General features: G+C 44.3%; 4 protein-coding genes across 8 annotated transcripts in view; 3 read left to right on the forward strand and 1 right to left on the reverse strand.

Moving 5' to 3' along the window:
* LOC307210757 (17-beta-hydroxysteroid dehydrogenase type 6-like) overlaps window positions 1–3,057 on the forward strand; it is a 32,991-nt gene extending 29,934 nt beyond the window's left edge. Inside the window, exon 3 of the mRNA XM_079966945.1 lies at window positions 1,279–3,057. Within this exon, the coding sequence (XP_079823071.1) occupies window positions 1,279–1,496 (218 nt within the window). The 3' untranslated portion in view covers window positions 1,497–3,057. The remainder of the gene's footprint in view (window positions 1–1,278) is intronic.
* The window catches only part of LOC307210722 (17-beta-hydroxysteroid dehydrogenase type 6-like), a 110,384-nt gene extending 93,929 nt beyond the window's left edge, over window positions 1–16,455 (forward strand). Inside the window, exon 2 of the mRNA XM_079966884.1 lies at window positions 16,326–16,455. Coding sequence (XP_079823010.1) covers window positions 16,326–16,330 — 5 coding nt within the window. The 3' untranslated portion in view covers window positions 16,331–16,455. The remainder of the gene's footprint in view (window positions 1–16,325) is intronic.
* LOC307210720 (retinol dehydrogenase 7-like) overlaps window positions 1–24,379 on the forward strand; it is a 149,893-nt gene that overhangs the window by 107,871 nt on the left and 17,643 nt on the right. Inside the window, exon 1 of one of the 4 annotated variants that reach the window (XM_079966875.1) lies at window positions 16,351–16,484. The exons of 1 other annotated variant lie outside the window; for it this stretch is intronic. The gene's annotated coding sequence lies outside the window, so the exon portion shown is untranslated. Of the gene's footprint in view, window positions 1–16,350; window positions 16,485–21,867; window positions 22,100–22,212; window positions 22,364–24,379 lie in introns of those variants that run through there. 2 more of the 4 variants (XM_079966879.1, XM_079966878.1) reach the window with 2 other exon arrangements.
* On the reverse strand, window positions 3,168–17,272 carry LOC307210715 (17-beta-hydroxysteroid dehydrogenase type 6-like). 2 transcript variants are annotated; one of them, XM_079966866.1, is made up of 5 exons: window positions 17,115–17,272; window positions 15,668–15,989; window positions 11,276–11,534; window positions 10,585–10,742; window positions 3,168–3,751 (listed from the first exon to the last, which is right to left on the reverse strand). In XM_079966866.1, exons 2-5 carry the CDS (start codon window positions 15,978–15,980, stop codon window positions 3,525–3,527), a joined length of 957 nt encoding a protein of 318 aa, XP_079822992.1. In that variant the 5' UTR covers window positions 15,981–15,989; window positions 17,115–17,272; the 3' UTR covers window positions 3,168–3,524. The 2 variants fall into 2 exon arrangements, with proteins under 2 accessions (XP_079822992.1, XP_079822993.1); XM_079966867.1 differs by lacking the exon at window positions 3,168–3,751 and adding an exon at window positions 9,256–9,764.

Here is a 24,379-nt window from a genome sequence, read left to right on the forward strand (position 1 = left end):
AATAAATCTGGACAGGGTTCTCTGCCAGTCTTTAAATGATGTCGTACCCCTGATCACCGGAATGTTCTGAAATAAGAACAGCAACCTTGGGAGAATATTCATTTTGACTGCGGCCATTCTACCCGACCACGAAAGTCTTAACCTACTCCAGGTGTCCAGGTCTTTTTTAATCTCTTTCCAGGTCCTTGTATAATTATCTTCTACTAAGTTTATATTTTTCGCGGAGACCCAAATGCCCAGATATTTCACCTTTTTCACCACCTTAATTCCAGTTTTTAACTCTAACAGGTTTCTTGACTCTTCAGTTAAGTTCTTTGTCAGCATTTTAGTTTTTGCTTTAAAATAGTTTAATTGCAATCTGAGTGATTTCTTTACACTCTCTCCATATATTTTTTTCTGCTCTTCTGTCTTCCCTTTACTTTTGTGGTAGCATTACTTCCCCTCCGCTATTTTTACTCCTTATTTTGTTTTGGGTTTACTCGCTTCTTGAGGGGTTCCCCCCCGAGTTTCCTTCCCCCCCCGTCTTATTTCCTTTTAGGTTTTATTGTTACTGCTACCACTTTACGTTTATTTTAATATAGAAATAGAGATTTTACCATCTTGTCGCTGCTTCAGTGATGTGAGGCTTTTCACCGGTCTGTTTGATGTTCTTCTCTGTGCCTGGATTTCCCCCCCCACCTCAGCCTTTTATTCTTTTGGCGAGGGGTGCCGGGACTCCAAAAAGACACTGCCGAAGTTTCTTTGGCTTGAGCTTCCTTCCAAGCCTTTTCAGAGGTCGTTTAGCCAAACGTTGCCCCTCACAGTACCAGTGTACTTGCTTACTGCAGTCAGAGCTCACACTGTTGCAGCTGTGGTAAAAGCGGAGAATCTTTCAATCTTTGTGCATAGAAGAGTATTGCCACTGTGATCATGTATTGAAATAATGTTCTGCAGTCTTTTTCTAATTGTCTATCCATTATTCCTAGCTGGAAAAGTTCTGACATCAATTGAATGTGAAACTTTAAAATGTTCTGCATCCATGTATGTATTTGAATCCAATATTTCTTGGCATTTTTACAAGTCCACCAAGCATGACAAAATGGGTCTGCATATTTTTCACACTTCCAACAAACATTTCAAACACCTTTATACAGTCTAAATAATTTCACTGGAGTTAGATACCATTGGTACATCATTTTTATGTACCCAATCTACACCTTCAGCTTCCAAAAGATTCTAGGTGCCACCTAGGCTGTTGCAAGGATAATGTTTCTTTTGCTACATGTTTCTCACAAACAGGTTGCAAAATAAGCGAATATTTCCAAAAGGCTGGCAGCGACAACCTTCACCTGGTCACCGACTGCATAGAACATGCCCTGACATCCTGCTCCCCTCGCACTCGCTACTCTCCAGGCTGGGATGCAAAGTTCTTGTACATTCCTGCCTCTTACTTTCCAACGTCCATCGCTGACTTCGTGATGAGCCACATTTGGCCTAAACCAGCTCAAGCAATATAGGGTTGTTGTTGTTTTAAAATAGCGACTATAGAATAATCAAAACATACAAAACAACAAAGTAAAGAACCAAGAGGCAACTTACTATTATAGATCCACCATTCATAATTAGATAGTACTTTGAAACATAGGAAGGTTCAATCCAAGATTGATCAAGAAAATTGGAATTATATTTTCGTGGAAGCAAAGAGGGCTAATAGTAATGAGTATTCACATTTATAGTGAATGAGTATTCACATTTATTAAAGAAAATAAATTGTGGTAGGATCGCTCCAGTGTTTTTTATAGACATCAAAAACATCCACTATATAGTGACATACAGTGGTATCTCTGGTTAAGAACTTAATTCCTTCCAGAGGTCCGTTCTTAACCTGAAACTGTTCTTAACCTGAAGCACCACTTTAGCTAATGGGTCCTCCTGCTGCCACTGTGCCGCCACCGCGTGATTTCAGTTCTCATCCTGAAGCAAAATTCTTAACCCGAACAGAAATCAATCCAGTGAATATTGATGTAGGTTTGAGGGGGTCAGACTGCATGATGCCCTGGGCCCCTTCCAGTTCTTGGGCTTCTGTATCAGTGGGAGTAGAAAGCATGAGAACAAGTTTTCCAAACCATTCCCTTTGTCTAGGCAATTGTAAGACATTGGCCATGGCTGGATACTTAAGCAGCATGATCATTATCCCAAAAGAATGAGCCGTCCTGCAAAAGCTACAACTAAGTGATGGTGTCCTCCCCCCCTCCTCACCTGGCCAGTAGATAGAGAACAGGGGTGTAGCTGAGCTAGAAAGCAGGAGAAGCTAGAAAGACAGGTCCATGTCTGATCTGTGCTGGGCTTTGGAGCTCGCCTAGAAACCTAATCAGGGAGCAAGATCTATTGGGGTGGGGGGGCCACCAGGGGTGCATTGGAAGATGGCCGACAATACCATATCTCCGGCTCACACGAGGTAATTAAGAGGCTGATATGGGAGTATGCAGCCTCCGTTGTTGCCCCAAGGACACGGGGAACACTGCCTTGCCTGCTGTGGCCATAAATCACCCCCGGTTCTGAAAGCAGGGGGTGAGGGCACTAGGCACAAACCCCTTGTGGGGGTCTGGCTCTTCCAGACGCTGTCTCTGATCGCGCACTGGCTGCAGCAACTTGAAATAAACAATTAGAAAAGAAGCAAATGCACATATTTCAAGTGAAGAACGGGAGTGAAGACTGCTAATTGAAGTGACCTCTGCAAAAGGAGCGACGGGTTGGATTTGACGGAATATAACATGAAGAAGATACATCAAAGGTTTAGTATGCCGGAGCGGGACTGGATGGGGGGGACTTTTTTTCTTTTCTTCTATGTGATTAACCAATAACCCCTCCCCAACCAAGAAAGAACCGTCGCATAACTGACCTAAGCAGTATGATTAAAAACTGTGTGGAGATGAAATACTAACCAAAAGTTTGACTTATGGAGATTGAGAAAAGAGGAAGGGCTCTTGGAATGGCGCAGTAATAAAAAGGGAGTCGCCATCTTGGCAGGTTCTGTCGAAAGATTTATGATCGGGAGGAGGAAGCTTTGTTTTCATATTGGATTGGGGCAGAGTTGTGCCTGTTGATATCCAGTTAGTAAGGCAAAAAGCTTTTCAGAAGGAAAACAAAGTGGCGCACTAAAAGCTAGGCGTGAACAGACCTGTCAGTTTTGGTTTCTCTCTGTCTTTTATTTCTTTAAGTGGGAGGAAGAAAGCTGCTTCCATTGTACTGCAGTTTGGTTTCCACCAGACACATGAATTGCCTCGCTGTCTGCTGTTTAGTACAAGTTACTTAGCTTATACAATTTACATTCGTGTCAGTGTAAAGGAATCATCAGATCATCAGATCCAAAAAATCGCTGAGCACCCTACCATGGTCAAGCAAGACCTTCAGCAATTCTCAAGTGGTCCGTGGGAAGAAAAGTATCAGAACCACTGGTTTAGAACTTCAGAAAAGTGAAACAACGGAACATCGTTAACAGTGCAAAGACTTCCTTGGTTCATTTGGAGAACTGACATGTTTCTTCAGCATCTTCTACACGGCTTGTGCTGATTTGGGCCAGATGCATCTCCACAGGAATCAAGAATGGAGGCTGGCAAGTAAGAGAGAGGAACGTATAAGAGTTTGGCATCCCAGCCTGGACAGTAGCGGATGCGAGGGGAGCAGGAGGTCAGGGCATGTTCTATAGAGTCCGTGACCGGTTGAAAGTTGCTGCTGCCGGTGAAGTGGCAGAATTTTAATAATTTGAGACCTATGTGTGGGATAGAGGAAAGAAAAGAAAACTTAGTGATGCAAAAACATGTATGTATTTATTTTGCATTTATTGATTTGACATCTATGCTGCCCTAAATAGCCTAAATATTTTGGTTTCTGAAGGGATAGGTTAGCTTCTGGATTTCTCTGCCTAGGAGGTCTAAATCTAAGGAGGAGCATTGGGAGCATTTTCTGTTGCTTTAAGACGGAACCTTTTTCAACAGAGGATTAGACATGGTCAATCTGTGTTTCAGGCTGTAGGTGGGGCTTGAGAGTTGTATGTAGGTTGTATGTAGGTGAGGCTTGCCATACGCCGGGTTCAGGGGCAGGCAACCCAGGCTCTGTCTCTGTCTCGGGCAGGGCCGGATTTAGGCTTGATGAGGCCCTAGGCTACTGAAGATATTGGGGCCCTTTATATGTCCAGTTGTCCTTTGTCAACAACAAATTGTCACTGTTTTTTGTGTTGAATATATTCTATATGGTAATTTATGGACCTAACAGGTATCTAAAGTCATTTGCACATAACAAAATAAGTATTTTATTGTAGTATTTTATTTTATTAGTTTTTTATCTTATATTTTGGAAATGTCCATCTAGGTTTTTTCCCTTTAAATTTTTTTTGGGGCCCCAAGAGAGTGGGACCCTAAGCAATAGTGTGTTTAGCTATGGATTTGGAAACCAGCAATTTAGCCTGCTGGGTCTCATGGTCTCCCCCCCCTCTCTCTCTCTGTGTGTGTGTTCCACTGCAACAGTGTGACTTATTAGCACATGCTTTAATTGCAGGCTTTCTGGCTATGTCAGGCATTTCCCGCACTGATTTTTGGTTGGGAGGATCGCCCGGGTTGGGTGGGAAGGAGACCGGAATTCTATAACCTGTGGAGAACCCTTCCCAGAGATAGGCCACTGCTGTTTTATTGGGGTATGATTCTAATAGGGTTTTTAACGGGTGTAATTTGATAGGTGAGAACACTAGGTCAAGGGCGACATTATTGGCGGTTCCCTGCATTTCCCTGTGGGTGTCCGGAGGTACCCCTGGGGCCTTGGTGAGAGTACCCCCTGCTGCCCCGAAAGGGCTGCCTTCCTTTAATGCAGGCAGAGCCCGGGTGACTACCGAGGCACCTTTCGCATTCGTGGGCATACTTACAAGCCGGTCAGGAACAGACCCCCCTGTTGAAGTCCCAGCATTGTCGACGCCGCTTAGGCTCCACCTTTCCCTTTTTAGGAGAATCCTGAGATTTCTTTTCAACATATGGACCTACATGATCCATCCAATAGTTCTGGTCCCTCAGTTCCCAGCAAGTGGATGGCAGAAGTGACGCATTTCTACGAAAATCCTCGTCATAAGATAAGGCAGCATTCTCCCCTGCTATTGTGAAGGCCCGTCTCACGTGTGCCATGTGTGCTATAAGATGCATAGCCCGCTTATGATAAGCCATGGAAACTACACCCATAAAGACCTGGTAACCATCTAACCAATTATCGAAAGTGTGTTCCGCCCGGGGGGGGGGGGGGTCCTATATCTCCGTTTCCCATAATTACGTTTTTTCTCCCCTTTACCAGTCATCTTAGTCGGGGGGAGGAGAGTGAATATGTCAATGTAATCCCCGTTGAGTATTTTAGTCCTCTTCTTCTTAGATAAATGATTGCCTAGTATAAAATCAGTGGACACACTGGTGGATGGTTTTACATCTTCCACCAACACCCCCCTCTTTCCATTCCAGGGACCCGTTAAAGGACTTCTGGTGGGAATTAGCCGTCCTTTCATGCACCCACAAAGGGAGCCCAGAAATATCCTCGCGCTGGCTCTAGTAATCCTCCATGGGAGCGTCACTATCTGAATCTGAAGCGGAGGTACCTGACTCATCCTTGGAGTCCGACTTCCTGCTCTTCTTGCCTTTTTTCGCAGTGTGCTTCCTCTTGGACTTCCTTTTTCCACCCTGCTGAACAGCATCGGCAACCATTTGGACCGTGGCCGGGGTGTCTTGGCGTCCCTGTTGTTCCTCCTCGTCAGACGATCCAGAGTCCCCCTCCACTGTCGTGAGCTGCTGTGATGAATCCTGAAAGAGACTAGGCATACCTATGTCCTGATGAGAATTAGTATTGTTGGCTCCCCCAGGAGGAGCTCTGCCGCCTGAGGAACCCAAATTGGACCCAAGCAAGTCACAAAATAATCCTTCCGATGGGGCTACAGGGTAGCAGCCCACCAGCACAGAGAAAGCTCTGCCTGCACAGGCAGTGGTTTTATTTTGAAGGCAGTGGCTTTATATGAAGGTAACGGCCACCCTCTTAGCACGAGAGGCTATAATGAAACGCCTTAGCCGTTCCCAGCACCCGGCAGCTTAAAATTGCCGCTGAGATGTGATGCTGGCCAGGCCATGCCTCACCTAAAATGGCGGATCACGTGGGCTCACTTAAAATGGCGGCGCCGGCAGATGTTGTCTTGGCAACAGCGTGGCTATAGGGATTTTAAACGGGGGACATTCCCCCCCAAGGCGCGCCGTAACGCGAATAAATTCAAATAACCAGATAAATTTCAACCCCGAATGAATTGCTAATTATGCTCGCCGATTGCCTCTCCCTAGGTGGCCACCGAAAACAAAGCCTGCCTGCACCACGTGGGTTCGGGTAGCCTAGCGACGCTGTGTAGCGGCGACCAACAACCGGCAACACACACAAGCGACCGCTTCAATTCAGACTGCAGTTTAATAAAATATGTGACTAAAACCCTTTGGTACTGCTGACTCCTGCGTCCTCTCAGCTACCAATAAAATTATTAATCTTTGCCCCGCACACAGTTAGCAAATTTTATGAAAAGTTAATCGGCAGGCAGCTGCTGCCTCACCTAAGATGGCCGCAGTTCAAGGGAAGGAAACCTCCGACCACGTGGGCTACCACAATGCAATGCTGCTCAAGCTACCACGGCAACCTTCAAAAATGATTATGCTGGCTAAAACCCCCAAACCTCAGGGGGCTGCTCTTTCCCCCGCTCCCGTCACAGCTCATGCAACCAAAACCATGCCCCCTTATAAGTTACCACTCCATGGAGAGGAGTTGAAGTTCCCAGACTGCAGGGAAACTACTGGAAAATACCCGTGAAATTCGGACACTAGCTCCCGACTCGCGGAGGAGGCGGTTGCATTGAAATCAGCCTCGGTGAGCAGCGTCCGGTGCGACGAGGTCACTCGAACCTCCAGAATCTGGGTGCTGGCGGGTGGGCAATTATGAATGAAAACCTGCAACTTAAACCCCCCCCAGTGATTTCCGCTTTGATCCATAAAATAGGCTCCTAATGCAGCGACTCTTCGACCGTTGTCGGCGACTGCTCCGTCCCACGTGGCCGGGATGCGAACGGGACAGATCACGGAAGAACGGCGAAGCAAAACACTGGTAAAAACGTTCCAGGTATAGCGGAGGAAAGAGGAGGGGCCTTGGCTGAAGCCGGGTTAAGTGAGATGAGTGAGGTGAACGGGGATTCCCTTGTTCTCGCAGGGGCTGGAGCCAGCCCCCGTGTGTGGGGGGGAGGGGTGTGAAGCCCGCAACCCCACCTCCTTTGCCAGCACGGAAGTGGCTTTTTCAATTACAATCCAATAATTGCCTCATTATAACAATACCAATTATAATACAATTATTAATACCAATGGTTCCAATGCTGAATTATATAATTTAGATAAAGTGGCCCCCTGTGTGCTAAATTTGATGATTCTATTATTTTCTTTATTTCTGCCTTCCAAAATCTTATTAATTTCCATTACATTCCAGTCATAATAATAATCCCTTATACAACAACTGCAATATTAATAACTTCTATTCGTGTTGACACGTTAAATGATTTATGAAACTACAAGTGAGGAACTCAAACTACATCCTTGTTCTTCCTGTGTGTGGGAATTCTTCTTCCTGTGGTGTTTCTTCCGGTCCTTGTAAGATGTTATGTCTCCCCACCTCAGTTGTTGCTGTTATTCTTCATGCCTTGGGTGGAGCTGATATCCCAATGTTGTTCCAGAAATTTCTCTCTTGTTTCATCCTGTGCTTCGTTGTTTTGCAACTTTAACAAATCCTAGAATACATATCAACCAAAATATAAACCACAAGAATAATACTACATCCACACTTCCAAAATCTAGCATACATCCAAATGTTATGCTAGGTGGGAACCTGGAACAATAATTGTCTCTTCTTCTTCTTCTTCTTCTTCTTCTTCTTCTTCTTCTTCTTCTGAAATAATTTTTATTTGAATTTTACAAGATTATAACAATACGAAATCCATATCCACATTTAGAGATTTCTCTGAGTCTTCAGACTTCCCCCTTCCAGTCCATGGGCCCTATTATCAAACCTACCAAGTTTGTTGATGTTGACCGGTTTTGGCAACTAAGGTTAGATAACTTATGCATTTAGGGGCACCAAGGATCTTGCAAAGGAAAGTGGCTTGAATTTGTTCGACCCTTTCCCTCTATTCTGACATATGTAGGGATAGAACAAAGATGTCCAATCATTTGTATGGTGGATGGGGAAAGACTTGGTAGATCATGCTTCCAGTAGACCTAGTGGACCAGCCTCCACCACATCCCATGTACCTGGAATGCCCCAGATCTTTTCTGTGAAGACGACAGATGCTAATCTTGCTGCAGCCCAAGTTTCTTAACTGGGGTCTGTTCATACATCATAAAGGTGTTCATAGGAATGTAACTTGCAAAAGTTCAGAAGGATGAGTGTAGGGGATTGGAGGTTATGATGAATGACCATCCAACCAACCAACCAACCAACCAACCAACCAACCAACCAACCCACACCTTCTGTATTCTCTTAGCTTTCACCTCTCTCCTCCTGCTTTGAGGTAGCCTGCCTAGGTTTTCCCAGAATTCTTATCCTTGAGTACATTGAACACAGTTCTCAGTCCATGTTGGGTCCAGTATTCTGCTCCCGTTCCTTCTGGGTAGTGGGTCAGGGCCTCCAGTCTCTCACTCCTAGACAATTTCTCCAGCTGCTTCCTCTCTGGCACATGGGGAATCTCTTCCCTGGACATCTCCTGCCCCAGGGAATCTTGCCACCAGGCTAGATCTGGGGGCACTTCCTTCAGAATCCCTGGGCCCACCCCACCCACATGGTGCTCAGAATCCAGCCCCTTTTCCTTACTCATGGAGCTAAACAAAGACATATTATTTCCCCAGTGACTCTGGGCGACCCTGGTTGTTGCTGCCAGAACTGAGACAGGGCCCCACGCATTTCCAAAAGGGAAGGTAGCCAGTTCTGGAGAAGGAAAACTCTGGTTCTCAACCTCCACTGCCTTGCAGCCAAACTCATTCATGAGAAAGTCATTGGGACACTGAGGTTAACCCTGAGATAATATCATGATCCTGCCTTTAACTCAGTGTACTTTGGGGATCCACCAAAGGTATTAATTTGTTTCCTGGAACTACAGGCCAAATGCCACATCAAACCAGTTTTTCAGTGGTGCATCTGTGTGGTGTGAGAGAAATCCTCACTGAGTAGGACATTACATTGCAACAGATCAACATTTTAATAGACTTCTACTCTAGAATTCCAATTGTAATGCAATAAAATACATGGTATATATAAAGATATAAAAGTAGAAATAAACTACAATTAAAAATCGCTGAGCACCCTACCATGGTCAAGCAAGACCTTCAGCAATTCTCAAGTTGTCTGTGGGAAGAAAAGTATCAGAACCACTGGTTTAGAACTTCAGAAAAGAGAAACAACGGAACATCGTTAATAGTGCCAAGACTTCCTTGGCTCATTTGCAGAACTGACATGTTTTTTCAGCATCTTCTACACGGCTTGTGCTGGTTTGGGCCAGATGCATCTCCACAGGAAGTCAAGAATGGAGGCTGGCAAGTAAGAGAGAAGAACGTATAAGAGTTTGGCATCCCAGCCTGGACAGTAGCGGATGCGAGGGGAGCAGGAGGTCAGGGCATGTTCTATAGAGTCTGTGACCAGTTGAAAGTTGCTGCTGCCGGTGAAGTGGCAGAATTTTAATAATTTGAGACCTGTGTGTGGGATAGAGGAAAGAAAAGAAAACTTAGTGATGCAAAAACATGTATGTATTTATTTTGCATTTATTGATTTGATATCTATGCTGCCCTAAATAGCGTAAATATTTTGGTTTCTGAAGGGATAGGCTAGCTTCTGGATTTCTCTGCCTAGGAGGTCTAAATCTAAGGAGGAGCATTGGGAGCATTTTCTGTTGCTTTAAGACGGAACCTTTTTCAACAGAGGATTAGACATGGTCAATCTGTGTTTCAGGCTGTAGGTGGGGCTTGAGAGTTGTATGTAGGTGAGGCTTGCCATACGCCGGGTTCAGGGGCAGGCAACCCAGGCTCTGTCTCTGTCTCGGGCAGGGCCGGATTTAGGCTTGATGAGGCCCTAGGCTACTGAAGATATTGGGGCCCTTTATATGTCCAGTTGTCCTTTGTCAACAACAAATTGTCACTGTTTTTTGTGTTGAATATATTCTATATGGTAATTTATGGACCTAACAGGTATCTAAAGCCATTTGCACATAACAAAATATTTTATTGTACTATTTTATTTTATTAGTTTTTTATCTTATATTTTGGAAATGTCCATCTAGGTTTTTTCCCTTTAAATTTTTTTTGGGGCCCCAATTTAGCCTGCTGGGTCTCATGGTCTCTCTCTCTCTCTCTCTCTCTCTCTCTCTCTCTCTCTCTCTCTGTGTGTGTGTGTTCCACTGCAACAGTGTGACTTATCAGCACGTGCTTTAATTTCAGGCTTTGCCGTTATAATAGTTGTGTGCTTTCGCACATTGCAAACCAAACTGAATTCTTTCCCCCGCCCATTTCTACTCACCGCGCTCAAAGTAGCGCTGCCCATAGGCTTCCTTGATGTCAGAAGGGGCTTGGCTCCATGCATTCTTGTAGCTCTCTACCGTCTTTGACTGAATGGGTGTTTTGAAACAACCGGGTTCAATAATGCTGACTCGGACCCCGAAAGGATGAATCTCTCGCCTGAATTGAGGAGGAAAAATCAAGAAACACGTCTTCTTACTGAACCAGAATAATAAGGAATATCATGATTTGGCTTCCATGGAATAGAACATCTTTCCTTAAAGAAGAAGAAGAACAAGAAGAGGAAGAGGAAGAGGAAGAGGAAGAGGAAGAAGAAGAAGAAGAAGAAGAAGAAGAAGAAGGAGGAGGAGGAGGAGGAAGAGAGGGAGATGTGGTGAAATGCAGCTTCCTGTCTTCTTCTGTCTTGAGGCACCAGGGCATTGTCTATGACCCGGCATCAGGCATATTCAGAGTCAGCCACCAGGAGGTTGGTGCTTACAACTCTTGCTGGTACATTAAATTGTTTCCTCAGGAAAAAGAGCTGACTTAGGTGTGCAAACCCCTGCTGATTACTTGGTAAGTCTCTGGTGCAGTCCACATGTCCCAGCACCTGCTCTTTATTCATTGCTGTCCTCTGCTTGAAACTTAGCTGGAGAAGCAGACATCCCACTAAAGCAAGGAAAAAGAGGAAGATACAGAACTATCATGTTTACCTCAGGATGTCAGAGAAGGCTTCCACGCCGTACTTGGATGCGGTATAGGGTACTGCAAAGCATGCCAATCGCCCCATTATACTGGACATGTTGACCACCCTCCCTCTGGCTCTTCTCACCAGGGGCAGCATGTGTAGCGTCATGTCAAACATCCCAAGAAAGTTGACGTCAATCATCCTTGCAATGCCATCTTTGGTCAGCCACTCACTGGGAGCTGATGGGGCAGCAATGGCTGCATTGTTCACCAAACCCCAGAGCCCTGTGTGAGAAGAAAAAATTATTCTTATTGTTCCAGGTTCCCACCTGCCTTAATTATTGGATATACACAATTCTTTGGAAATGTGGGTATATCTGCATTCTTGTGAGTGCTGTGTGTGTGTGTACTATGCACTATATGCCAAAGATGACGCTGTTAAGTCAAGGCACCCATCTTAGCTTCTATCCCACACATCTTTTGCTCACTTAGTGCTTAGGATCCATGCACAGACACTCTTGCAACTTCTGTCATTGCCCTCTGTCAAATGAGCACAGCACTGAAGTGGAGGATAGTATGGAGCCCTGGGCATCAATTTTCACAGCAGCAGGACTTCCGGGTTAGCGCCATTGGCAATGGCGGAATTCCTCTGACTCAGAGGAACCGGCTCCGCTAAAATCGGGTCGTGCCGCCGCGGCGAAGGCGGAGACCCTTCAAAAATCCCAGGCGGAGGAAGCCTGGGAACGTGGGATTCGGCTCACACCAAGAGTGCCCCCCCTACCCACATGGAAACCCCTTTTCGGGGGCTCCGAAGGGACGTGGGGTGAGTGGTGTGGTGTCTCGAAACGAATGCTATTTTCGCAGAGTGAAGCCGCACAGCCGTTGCCAGAGAGCACTGACTTCTTTTTGTGGACACTCGGATTTCAAACAACAACCCGTGAGAAGTACGGAAATTGGATTTTATAAAAAAATATATATATTTAAATTCGGTACGATCGGGGAAGGTCCAAACAGGAAGTCCGCCTCCCCTTTCTGTAAATAATTTAAAGCAAAGAACCTGTCAACTAAGGTCGTGGAGAGTTTTCCCTTTTTTTAAAGGACTTTAATTCTACGGATTGACACTATAAGAAACTTTATCTGGAAGCAGGGGAGCCTGCAAGATAAGAGCTAAATTTGGGAATTGATGGGCCACCCCCCCCCGGACCCGGGAGTGGTCCTTGAGAGCCCGTTGAGGAACTATAGAACAATTTGACAGCTGTCAAGTTAGCTGTCAAGACGCAAAAAGAGGACTTTGTTTCTGTTGTCTACATTTGTTACAAGTTTGCTTTCGGAAAGAAGGAAGGACTGTTACAATTTAACTGGACTTTTGGATCTGTTCTGAATGAGTAAAAAGAAATCTAAATTCCCCTAGAGGGAGCTTTGGAATACTGCAGAGAATGGCTCTTGGAAAGAAAATCCAGTTTGAACTGAATAGGACATTTTTTCTCTTGGGAAAGATGCAAGGTCAAATTGGTGTTTTGACTACAAACGTCACAACTTTGGACACAAGCGTGAGTGCTATCATTGAATTTGATAGGAACTCGGCACAGGAATTTTACTTAACTGAACAAACAGCAGAATTGGAGAAGGAGAATTATGTTGCCTCTGAAGAGAAGAAAGGGGGAGACGTAACCCTGCAGGTGTGAAAGGAGAGCTGTAATTTGAGCTTTGACATGTCAGCAATAAGGGGAAATAATTTTGTGAAGATTCTGAAGATGGAAGCATGGCCTGAATTGGAAAGTGAAAGATGGAGAGATCTCCTTATGGGGAGACCAGAGGACCCTAGGATTATAAACTTGATTCAGTTGGAAGCTGAAGTTTTGGGGACATTTGGATCTGAAGGGAGAATGAAACAAGATTTGGAATACCCCATAGGCTTTACTTTTAAGTACGGAGGCTTGGCTGGAAGGAATGTGGAAGCTGCAGGGTTGGAGCCTCCCCGAGTTTTGGTTTTCAATATTAAGGACTATCAAAAAGACTGGCAGAGGGGACATGAGAGAGATTTAAGGGCCTCGGACGTAAGATCTCCGGGCTAATGGTTTTTTGAGTTGATGGATTTATGGTGGGGACTGAAACCGGGAAGGGGGTATGGGTGGAATGGAAATGGCAAACTCAAAGGATATATAATATAATTTGCTTTTTTGTCTTTTTTGCTTTTTATGAGAGTCGGGAAATTCGTGGAAGGGAATTGTTTTCGACCTTAGAAAAATGTTTTAAGAATAAGTATTGGTACATAGGTTTGAATGAGATTTAAGATTGTACAAAGTAAAAGTGGTTTTTTTAAAAATAAATAAATTAAATTGTTTAAATGAAAATAAGGTTGGAAGGATTTGCAGAAATAACGATTTGAACTAGAATACAAAAATGGGAGGTGTGAGGAGGTCAAGGAAATAAGTTAAGGAGGAAAGTTCTGTAAAGGTTTAATCTGCTTTTGTTGTTGTTTTTTAAGTGAGTGTATTTTTTTCATTTTTTTGATGTTGTTATACTCTTTGTTTTTTGTTTTTTGTATCTTTTCTTCTTTTCTCTTTGTAATTCTTAAACTTTGAATAAATATATTTATTTTTTTAAAAAAATCAATTTGCACAGCAGCCACCTGATTTTCTGCATGCTGTCAGAGAATGGAGTCTGTAGTTTGGGCCTACGTTTTGCACAGGTTGGTTAGGAGATTTTATAGGGATTTTGCTAGTGAAAAAGATAAAATTAATAAGACATGATACGTGTGGAATATAGCATATATGGAACACTGAGAGGGTGTTTATGAGAGGGTGATGAGAGGAATAACTAAGAAAGAGGGGTTTGTATCATTAATAAATGATTTATATCATTTATTAACAATAGTACAATAATCTCCCTTCTTGTCTCAGTCTCAGCAGCCACTGTGGAGAAATTATCTTAATCTTTAGATTGAATCAGGCAGCATTTCTGAAGAAAGGGAACACATATCTCCTCCTTCTGAGTCATTTTCCTGGTGTGGATTGCAGCTCCTCCCAGCTGCTCTTAGGAGGAAAAATTCAGAGTCCAGCATCACCTGCTTGTCAGTTAAAGTTACCATTTTGTACCATCACTTACGGCTTTTCATATATGTGCTTTAAAGAGCAGCTTGATCTGTGGACATTATCAGGTGTCAATGTTTCTCTTCACACCACAAGGAGTTTCACCTGCTGATGTCACAGAATAAGCTGCTGTCAAAGGCACAAAGCAAATGTCTTTCAGATCAGTTGGCAACCCTAGAAGCTTCTTATAGAGGTTGAATTAAGCTGATTGCATAGTTTTTGTAAAATTTTACTCACTGATATTTGGATTCTTTCTTTTTTTTTAAAAAAAAAAATTATTAATCCAATTAAATCACAATACAAACAAATAAAACCAAATTACTTTCCGAATTTTTAAAAAAATTCAGAAGGATTTCCCATGTTCCGGATGTCTGGGAAAATTGTCTCACACTTTTTTCCCTGCTTCATTTGAAGATGAGTGACGCCGTGAGCTCTCAAGTTGTTTAAGAAGCTGTTATTCCAAAGTTTTTTGTACAAAATCAACATGATAGGGTATATTTCACTTTCAGCAATCATTTATCAGTTGATCGGCTTTTTCCAGAGTCCACACCACCCCCCGGGCCCTAGGGGGGGCCTGCCAAATGCCAGCTTCACCTTCACTTTCACCTTTTATAATATAAAAAAATTCCTTCCAGTAGCACCTTAAAGACCAACTAAGTTAGTTCTTGGTATGAGCTTTCGTGTGCATGCACACTTCTTCAGATACACTGAAACAGAAGTCACCAGACCCTTCTATATAGTGAGAAGGTGGGGAGGGGTATTACTCAGAAGGGTGGTGGGATTGGGTGATTGGCAGATAGCTGTGATGAGCCTGTTGACGACTCTTAACGACTGCAATAGGTCTTACAGGAAAAAGCAAGGAGTGAGAAGGTGAAAAATGGCTTTGTCATGTATAATGAGATAAGAATCCAATGTCTTTGTTCAGACCAGGTCTCTCCATGGTTTTAAGTTTGGTAATAAGTTGCAATTCAGCAGCTTCTCTTTCCAGTCTATTTCTGAAATTCCTTTGTAATAGAACAGCTACTTTTGCAACTTATTGCTGCCCCGGGGGGGGGGGCAGCAGGGCTAATTACCTTCATATTAACCCTGAATTACTGGCAAGACTGAGGGTTCGATCTCTTGGGAGGCAGCCATATCTCACGGCTGGAAACCAGAAGCCTGGATTAATTGTTCCTAATAACTTTTTTGAATAGCACTCGTTCATTTGATATATTGGGAGTCACTTTGGCCACATTTTGTGGGAAAGTGGAGTAAAGATAAGCAGATGATGATACAGATAATGCCTGGCCTGATTCAGAGCATGGAAACAACAGAACAAAAAGCTACCTTTGTTCCCCACTTGTTCTTTCACCCACTCCGTCGCTGCCGCCACACTCTCTATGCTGGTAACATCCAGAATGGTGGTTTTCAAGCGCTCTGAGGTGACCTTGTCCAGCTGCCCTGCCCCCTTCTGCGTGAGACAGGCTGCCAGCACCTGCAGGCCCCGGGCATCCAGCTGCCTGGCAAGTAGGTTTCCAAAGCCAGAGTCACACCCCGTGATGAAGACATATTTCTCCGTCAGGTTCTCCACCGTCTGTCTCTCCTGGTACCATCGGCAAAGGAAGTAAAGCCCCAGCAGGGCAGCCAGGTAGAGCCACATGGCTGAAACCTGCAGGGAAGATAACAGACAGAGTATAAGGGCCAAAGGCTCTGCTGGGCATCAACAGCAGGGCAGCTAAAATCTCCATGGAGAAAATGAATCATGCAGAATGTTATAGTCAAAAACACATATGTGAGGAATCCCCAATTAGATCTCCCAAAACCTTTTTCATTTAGAAGTAGCATCAGGATCCACAGGCCTGTGTTGCTTTCAATCAAGGTCTCTATTGTGGAGTATCCATAATAAAAATGTATGGAAGGAAAGTGCTTAATGACACGTAAATAAATGTTTCATAAAGGTGCTATGAGACTCACTCATTCAAAAAGAACTTTCCCTTCTCTGCAGGTTAACATTGGAGCAGAATACTTAACCCACACATTTTTTAATGTTGGGTAGCTCACAAACACCAATGGGACCCCCTCTTCACTCTAAGCTCTCAAGAAGCATCTTCGTTCTTCCCTGGATCATGGATCAAGCAACTCTGATTGACACAGGAGAGACTCTGTAGGTTTGTAGGTACAGATTATTGCCAGGGAAAGTATAACCCTCTGGCTGAGGGCTGGCCACCCTTTTCTCTCCACTCTTCACTCTCTGTTCACTTCAGCTCCCCCCCCCCCCGGATTTTCCCTGTCTGCTTTCCTCTCCCTCAGGCTTTGCGCATTCACTTGTGTCTGCACACGCGCACACATTAAATTAAGCCAATACAGTGGTACCTCTGGATATGAACAGGATCCGTTCTGGAGCCCCGTTTGCATCTAGAATCAAACGTAACTAGTGATGGCACATCTGCGCATGCACACGCCGCTTCTCGCTGCTTCTGTGCATGCGCACGACGTCATTTTGAGCATCTGCGCATGCGCAAGCGGCGAAACCCGGAAGTAATGAGCTCCATTACTTCTGGGTTGCCGCGGAGCACAACTCGAACATGCTCAACACGAAGTGCATTCAACCCGAGGTATGACTGTACAAGATTAGGCAACACAGCCATTGAGCCATAGGTTTATCATCACTGCCCGGTAAGGGTATGCTGGAGGACAAACACAAACCTTGGTCCTTGCACAGATGTCAGAAGATGCCTTTAAACATAGCAATGGAAAATCAAAGACTGAACAATTATTTTTATGAGTTTCTTACCTCCTCTATAGAACTTTCAACTGCTGGCAGTTGATGGGGTGTTGTTCCTGAACTTGGTGTCCTTTGTGTTACACAACCAATGCTTGGATTTTTAAACCTTCAGTCCGGAAGTGTTGAAGGCCTTTTCCCATTGGCTGGGGGCATGTACCAGTTTCAGATTTCAGATTTCTTCTCTGCTTCTGCCTCTGATGCCCTCTAAGTGGTACTAGGAGGGAACAGATGCTTCCAGTTAGGCTGGACATGGAATATTTGCTCATTAAATTCAGAAAAAAGAGGAGAAATACAAGTACGTTTGCCCTTCTGTGTGTGTGTGTGTGGTGTGTACACACATCTGCACACAAACACACACACATTTTTCTTATGTTCTGAATATAAAAAGACACTTTTATGGGCTTCTTGTAAATGGAGAAAGAGAGAGGGCAAGAAAGAAAACAAAAAGTGGAGCTATATTTCCTGATGCGCACAATTGATTTGCTTAAATCGGAAAAACAACTCTTGATCTTGTACTTCTCATTGTATTCTCCAGTTCATCACATGACAAAATATGTCATATGTGTTTAAAAATCAGGTCAATAAAGAATCACTAAAGAATGGGGGAAATACGTGGATTATTTAAAAAATCTTTGCAAACATTTAACTACATTAGCAGGAAGAACACAACACAAGAAGTTAAATAATAACTTATTTGGAAACTAGACAGTAACAATTATAAGGAACTATAGGGGAAATGCAGTGATAAAAGTGAAACCAGAAGATGAAATAGAAGGGGAGGAGGGAAGTCAAATTATGTTTTTATTTCTGAAGATGTACTGCATTTCAGATCTTTTGTAAAACTGAAAACTCGAAAAATAAAATTAACAAACAGAACAAATTGGGGATTGGACCTTGAGCAAGTGCAATATGTGATGGCAAAATAAGGCATATGACCTGTTGGATGCTAATGCTGGGCTTGCACAATATCTGAGCTTAGTGTTGCTTATCTCTAGATATTTATAGGATCATTCTGTTCCTCTTCATTTGGTTGTTCAGTGAATAAGCAGCTAGCTAGAGCTATTGTTTATACTTGTTTTAGCTTGCCTCTGCTGCAAGCAGCTCATTGCTTCATTTCTCCTTCCCCTCAATAACACTGCGAGGGAGGCTAAATAGAGCAGTGAGCTTCATGGTGGACCAGGGGTTGGGATTTGGTTTCTCCAAGGCTTGCTAGGTCCCTGTGTGCCCTCACTCTTGCAAGCTTATTCCCTGCAGGTTTCAGCCATGTGGCTCTACCTGGCTGCCCTGCTGGGGCTTTACTTCCTTTGCCGATGGTACCAGGAGAGACAGACGGTGGAGAACCTGACGGAGAAATATGTCTTCATCACCGGCTGTTCCTCTGGCCTTGGGAACCACCTTGCCAGGCATCTGGATGCCCGGGGTCTGCGGGTGTTGGCAACCTGTACCACCCAGAAGGGGGCAGAGCAGCTGGACAAGGTCACCTCAGAGCACTTGAAAACACACATCTACACACATCTACACACATCTACACACATCTACACACATCTACACACAAACACACGAACATTTTTCTTATGTTCTGAATATAAAAAGACACTTTTATGGGCTTCTTGTAAATGGAGAAAGAGAGAGGGCAAGAAAGCAAGCAAAAAGTGGAGCTATATTCGGACTTCCGGGTTGGCGCCATCGCGAATGGCGGACTCCCTCCGAGCTCACTCGTGTAAGCAGTTCCTCTCCCACTTTGCTGCTTCAAAGTGGAGGGAATCCACTGCAGTTGCGAGCAGAGGATCCATGGCTCCGCTTCCTTCCCTCCTCTGTGGCTTGCTTGAAACAGGGTGCTGGGGTGCAGGGGGGAAAGAGGGCAGGAAATAGATGCCGGGCAGGAAGACACAACCACACTTTGACCACTGGAAAGTCCACCTCAGCCTCCCCAGATTTCCACTGAGACAGCCAGACTTATCTCGATGGCCATAAGAGCTGGAAACTTGCATGGGCTGTTTATTTAAAGATGAAAACATGCAGACACGTGAAAGAAATCCTCCCAGGTTCCTGGACACAACCCACGCTTGATGTTCACACAGGTTACATGGATGGCATTGGCAACTGGAGGAGCAGCATGGTTAAAGAGCAAGTCCTGGTTTCAAGCTTAAGATCAGCTCTTTCGTGGTGGCCTCAGATAGTCCTTTGGCTGCAACGGGAATCCCTCCCTCCCTTAATTCAGCACTTTCCATTTCAATATTTCAATACGCCGGCATCGGAATCATGGCTTCACTTGTGCCTCTACCGCCGTTTGCGCCAGCCTCTGAATCATGGGACTCCTACCTCGCTCGGTTCGACTGCTACCTCCAAGCCAACGAGCTGACGGAAGTATCACAGGAGCGTATGCAGGGCCTATTCCTCAGCCTCTGTGGGCCTGAGGTGTTTGAAACAGCCCAAGCATTGGTTGCGCCTGTAGCAGTCCAGGCAGCACCGTGGGACATGATTAAAGAGAAGCTCCACAACCACTACGCACCAAAGCCGCCCAAGATTTCTGCCTGCCATGAATTGGTTCTGTTCAGTGATTTCGCTCAGTGATTCAGCTCAGCTCAGAGGGTGGCCACATCTGGCTGTGCTCTGATGTCCATCGATCCCACCTTCGTCGCCAGTGTTAAGTTATGGGTGAACATATCAGACGACACAGCGATTCTTCAACAGCTCTTGTTTATTCACAGGTCAGGACAGAACTGAACTGAAGGGTTCAGTCAGCCTGCTTATATAGAGCTCCAGTAAAACGGAACTGTAACAATTTTCTAAAACTATCCAATCACTGAACGTCACTTTCGATCCCTTATTTGCATAACTATCTACAGTATCCCCCTGCTGGCCCAGGGTGAGAACTTCAGTACATAACAGTCAACTTCCAGATGTGCAAAGAACTACCCTCTCGACACTAAACGTGACAGCAAGCCTCACACTCAGATCTGAAGCATAAATGGGAACCTAGGAAGCTGCCCTATAAGGAGTCGGACCCACTACTCCATCTAGCTTAGTAATGTCAACACTGACTGGTAGCAGTTTGCCAGAGTTTCAGGCCTGGAGAGGCTGGGGATTGAATGTGTGGTGTTCTGCATGCAAAGCCACTGAGGTTACAGCTGTTCCCTTTTAAAACAAACTAAGATTGTAGTCCTCATGGTTCTGAAGAAAGGGCTAAGTTAAACAGGAACAGAGGGACCTTCCCTGTACCACCAGGACCCGTGAGCCCATTGGGCTCAGTTTTGTCTTCAGTGATGGGCAGAGGCTCACCTGGGTTTCAGGAGACACACCCTCAGCCCTACCCGGAGAAGCTTTCAAGGACTGAACTTGGGATCTTCCCCATTGAGCTCTGATGGCTCCCTCCCTTCTCCTCCCCTCCTCCTCTGCAGGAGGCCTTTCTCGGCTTGTCGCTATAATGTATATATGTCAAGGGCTTCGAGATGCATATAAAGTCAGGCTCAGCATTATTAACTGGACTTAGTTAAGCCATGGTTCCCCTGCCTACCCTCCTCTGAGGCTCGCTTTAAAGCAGCAAAGCGGACAGTAGCTGCCCGCTTTGCTGCTTTAAATAGTTTAGTACAACATTTGATTCAGAATGTTTTTGTGTGTGTTTTCCTTCTCTAAAAACTAGATGCGCCTTATGGTCAGGTGTGCCTTATGTGGTCAGGTGTGCCTTGTGGAGCGAAAAATACGGTATTTTTATCAGGGTCCAGTCCTTTTCCTTTGGCCTCAGAACACAACTTTAAAAAGTATTAAAGGTAAAGGGTAAAGGTACCCCTGCCCGTACGGGCCAGTCTTGACAGACTCTGGGGTTGTGCGCCCATCTCACTTAAGAGGCCAGGGGCCAGCGTTGTCTGGAGACACTTCCGGGTCACGTGGCCAGCGTGACATCGCTGCTCTGGCGAGCCAGAGCCGCACACGGAAACGCCGTTTACCTTCCCGCTGGTAAACGGTCCCTATTTATCTACTTGCACCCGGAGGTGCTTTCGAACTGCTAGGTTGGCAGGCGCTGGGACCGAGCAGCGGGAGCGCACCCCGCCGCAGGGATTCGAACCGCCGACCTTTCGATCGGCAAGCCCTAGGCGCTGAGGCTTTAACCCACAGCGCCACCTGCGTCCCAAAAAAAAGTATTAGAAACAGCTAAAATCAGTAAGGCAATGAATGGGGAAGGAATTCCATGGGGTCACCTTAATTCATCCTCTGTCAAGAGCTGCTACAATTGCCAAATAACCTGAAAGATTATTGCTTTGTGCCTTTGACAGTAGCTTGTTCTGTGAAGTCACACAGTGAAACTTCATTTTGTATGAAGATAAATGTTCCTGTCTGATAATGTCCACTGATCAACCTGATTCAAAAAGCACAGATACAAGATATCATAATCTATGCTGCAAGATTTTAATTTTAACTGACAAGCTGTTGCAGGACCTCAAACTGATTAGTCAGCATTTGCAGTGTAGGAGAAGCCTCTGGAGCCATTTTGGATCTCCAGCAACACTAAGATCAAACATAGCAATGAAAAATCAAAGACTGAACAACTATTTTTATGAGTTTCTTACCTCCTCTATTGAACTTTCAACTGCTGGCGGTTGATGGGGTGTTGTTCCTGAACTTTGGTGTCCTTTGTGTTATACAACCAACGCTTGGACTTTTTGTCAAGCTTCAGTCTGGACAAATTGGGGATCGGACTTTGAGCAAGTGCAATATGTGGTGCAGTGATGCTGAAATAAGGTATAAGCTGTTGGATGCTAATGCAGAGCTTGCACAATATTTGAGCTCAGTGTTGCTTATGTCTATAGATGTAGATAGGACCATACTGTTCCTCTTTATTAAGCTGTTCAGTTAATAAGCAGCTAGCTAGAGCTATTGTTTATACTTCTTTTAGCTTGCCTCTGCTCCAAGCAGCTCATTGCTTCATGCAAAATTTCTCCTTCCCCTCAGTAACACTGCGTGGGAGGCTAAATAGAGCAGTGGCAACATAAAAAGTCTTCTAGTGAACTTCTTGGTGGAGCAGGAATTAGAAATATCCTCCTCCAAGTCCTGCCAGGAGTGTTTGTGCCTTCTGTTCCAGAAGTCCGTTCAACTTCCAAAATGTTCGGAAAACAAAGCGTGGCTTCTGATTGGCTGCAGGAAGCTCCTGAAGCCAATCAGAAGCCAATCGGAAGCCACACCAGATGTTTGAAAATCATTCCGGTTTTTGATTGTTCAGGAGCCGAAATGTACAAGTTCCAAAGCGTTTGGCAACCAAGGTACGACTGTACTTTAATTGTATATTAGCACCTGTTGCTGTTTCTTTGCTTATTGTGATAGTTGTTAATAAAGCTTGCTTCTACTGCCTAAAAGTTTGAGATCCAAAGAACTCGCTGCTGCCTCAGGATTACCAGGGCTGAGTGATTGTTGGGGAGGCATAACCATTGGGCATTACACAGTTGTCCAAATGAGCCAACAAGCTGTGGATGGAAAACAAGTCTAATTGCATCTTTTAGGATCCTAATGAGAGGCAGATTTGGTCATCAGTACCTTAAGGAGAAGTGATTTATTATTATTATTCTGAACTATTGTCTGATGCAACTGAAACTGCAATGCTTTACCACTCATTTACTTAGGAAAAAAATACATTAAACTGTGGGAGTTCAGACCAAATGGACATTCTCAATTTTACCCATGGATGCTATCTGTCCAGATTTTAATTTGCTTCTGAACTAATTTTAAGATGTATTTTAACTAATTGATTGCCTGTTTTTATGTTCTTATGTTCTTTGTATACCATCTTAGTTTCATGATGTTAGCTGCCCTCAGCCCAGCTCCGGCCAGGGAGGGTGGGACACAAATAAAAATCTATCTCTCTCTATCTATCTATCTATCTATCTATCTATCTATCTATCTATCATCTATCTATCATCTATCTATCTATCATCTATCATCTATTATCTATCATCTATCATCTATCATCTATCTATCTATCTATCATCTAATCTCTCTCTCTCTCTCTCTCATCTATCTATCATCTATCTATCTATCTATCTATCTATCTATCTATCATCTATCTATCTATCTATCTATCTACCTATCATCTATCTCTATCTATCTATCTATCTATCTATCTATCTATCTATCTATCTATCTCTATCTATCTATCTATCTATCTATCTATCTATCATCTATCTATCTATCATCTATCATCATCTATCTATTTATCATCTATCGTCTATCTATCTGTCATCTATCTATCTATCATCTATCTATCTATATCTATCTATCTATCTATCTATCTATCATCTATCTATCTATCTATCTATCTATCTATCTATCATCTATCTATCTATCATGCCATGTCAGACTTCTGGGTTAGCGCCTCTGGCAATGGTGGAATTCCTCTGATTGGGAGGAATTTACTCCATGGAAACAGGGTCTGGCCGCCACGGCGAAGGCGGAGACCCACTAAAAATCACAGGCGGGAGAAGCCTGTGAACCTGGGATTCGACTGGCACCTTTTGCGCCTCCCCTACTCGCGGGGAGACCCGGTTTCGGGGATCCGGAACGACGTGGGGTGAGCGGCGCGGTGCTTCGAATTGATTGCTTCTTTCACGGAGTGAAGCCGCATTGCTGTTGCCGGAGAGCGCTGACTTTTTCCTGTGGACAATTCGATTTTAAACAACTACCCGTGAGTAGAACGGAAAATTGGATCTATAAATGTCTTAATTTGGCACCGAAATGGGAAGGTTTCAAACAGGAAGTCCGCCTTCCCCTTTTGTAAATAGATTGAAGCAAAGACGCTGCAAGCTAAGGTCTTGGAAAGTCTTCCGCAAAGGATTAAACTTCCATCGATTAAAACTATTAAACCCCCCTTGGAAGCAGGAGAAGAGGGGGGAAATTTTGGATCACGCAAGCCTGCAGGAGAGGGTGATGAAAATTAAATCACCACCGCTCTGAACCTGGAAAGGGGCTGCCAGTAAGATTGACATTTTGAAGTTCATTGGCTGTGAGTAGAACGTATCTTGACAGTAAGCTAAATAAGAGAAATATATTGTTTCCATTGTCCTTTTCTGTGTTTAAAAAGGAGGAAAAGTAACTGAAAATTGAAACTATATTTACTGTTTGAACTGTGCTTAAAAGGATTGACACAAATAGAAACTGTTTCCCTCTAGAGGGAGCCTTTGAAACTGTTATAAGAGCTGAGCTGGGGGAACCAGCTGCAAGATAAGAGACTGTGAGAATCAGGGATTGACCTTGGACTATTTGAGAATGTCGACAGAAGAAGCTTT

Source organism: Podarcis cretensis (genome assembly GCF_951804945.1).
Source record: "Podarcis cretensis genome assembly, chromosome: 2".
In the NCBI taxonomy this organism is placed as follows: domain Eukaryota; kingdom Metazoa; phylum Chordata; class Lepidosauria; order Squamata; family Lacertidae; genus Podarcis; species Podarcis cretensis.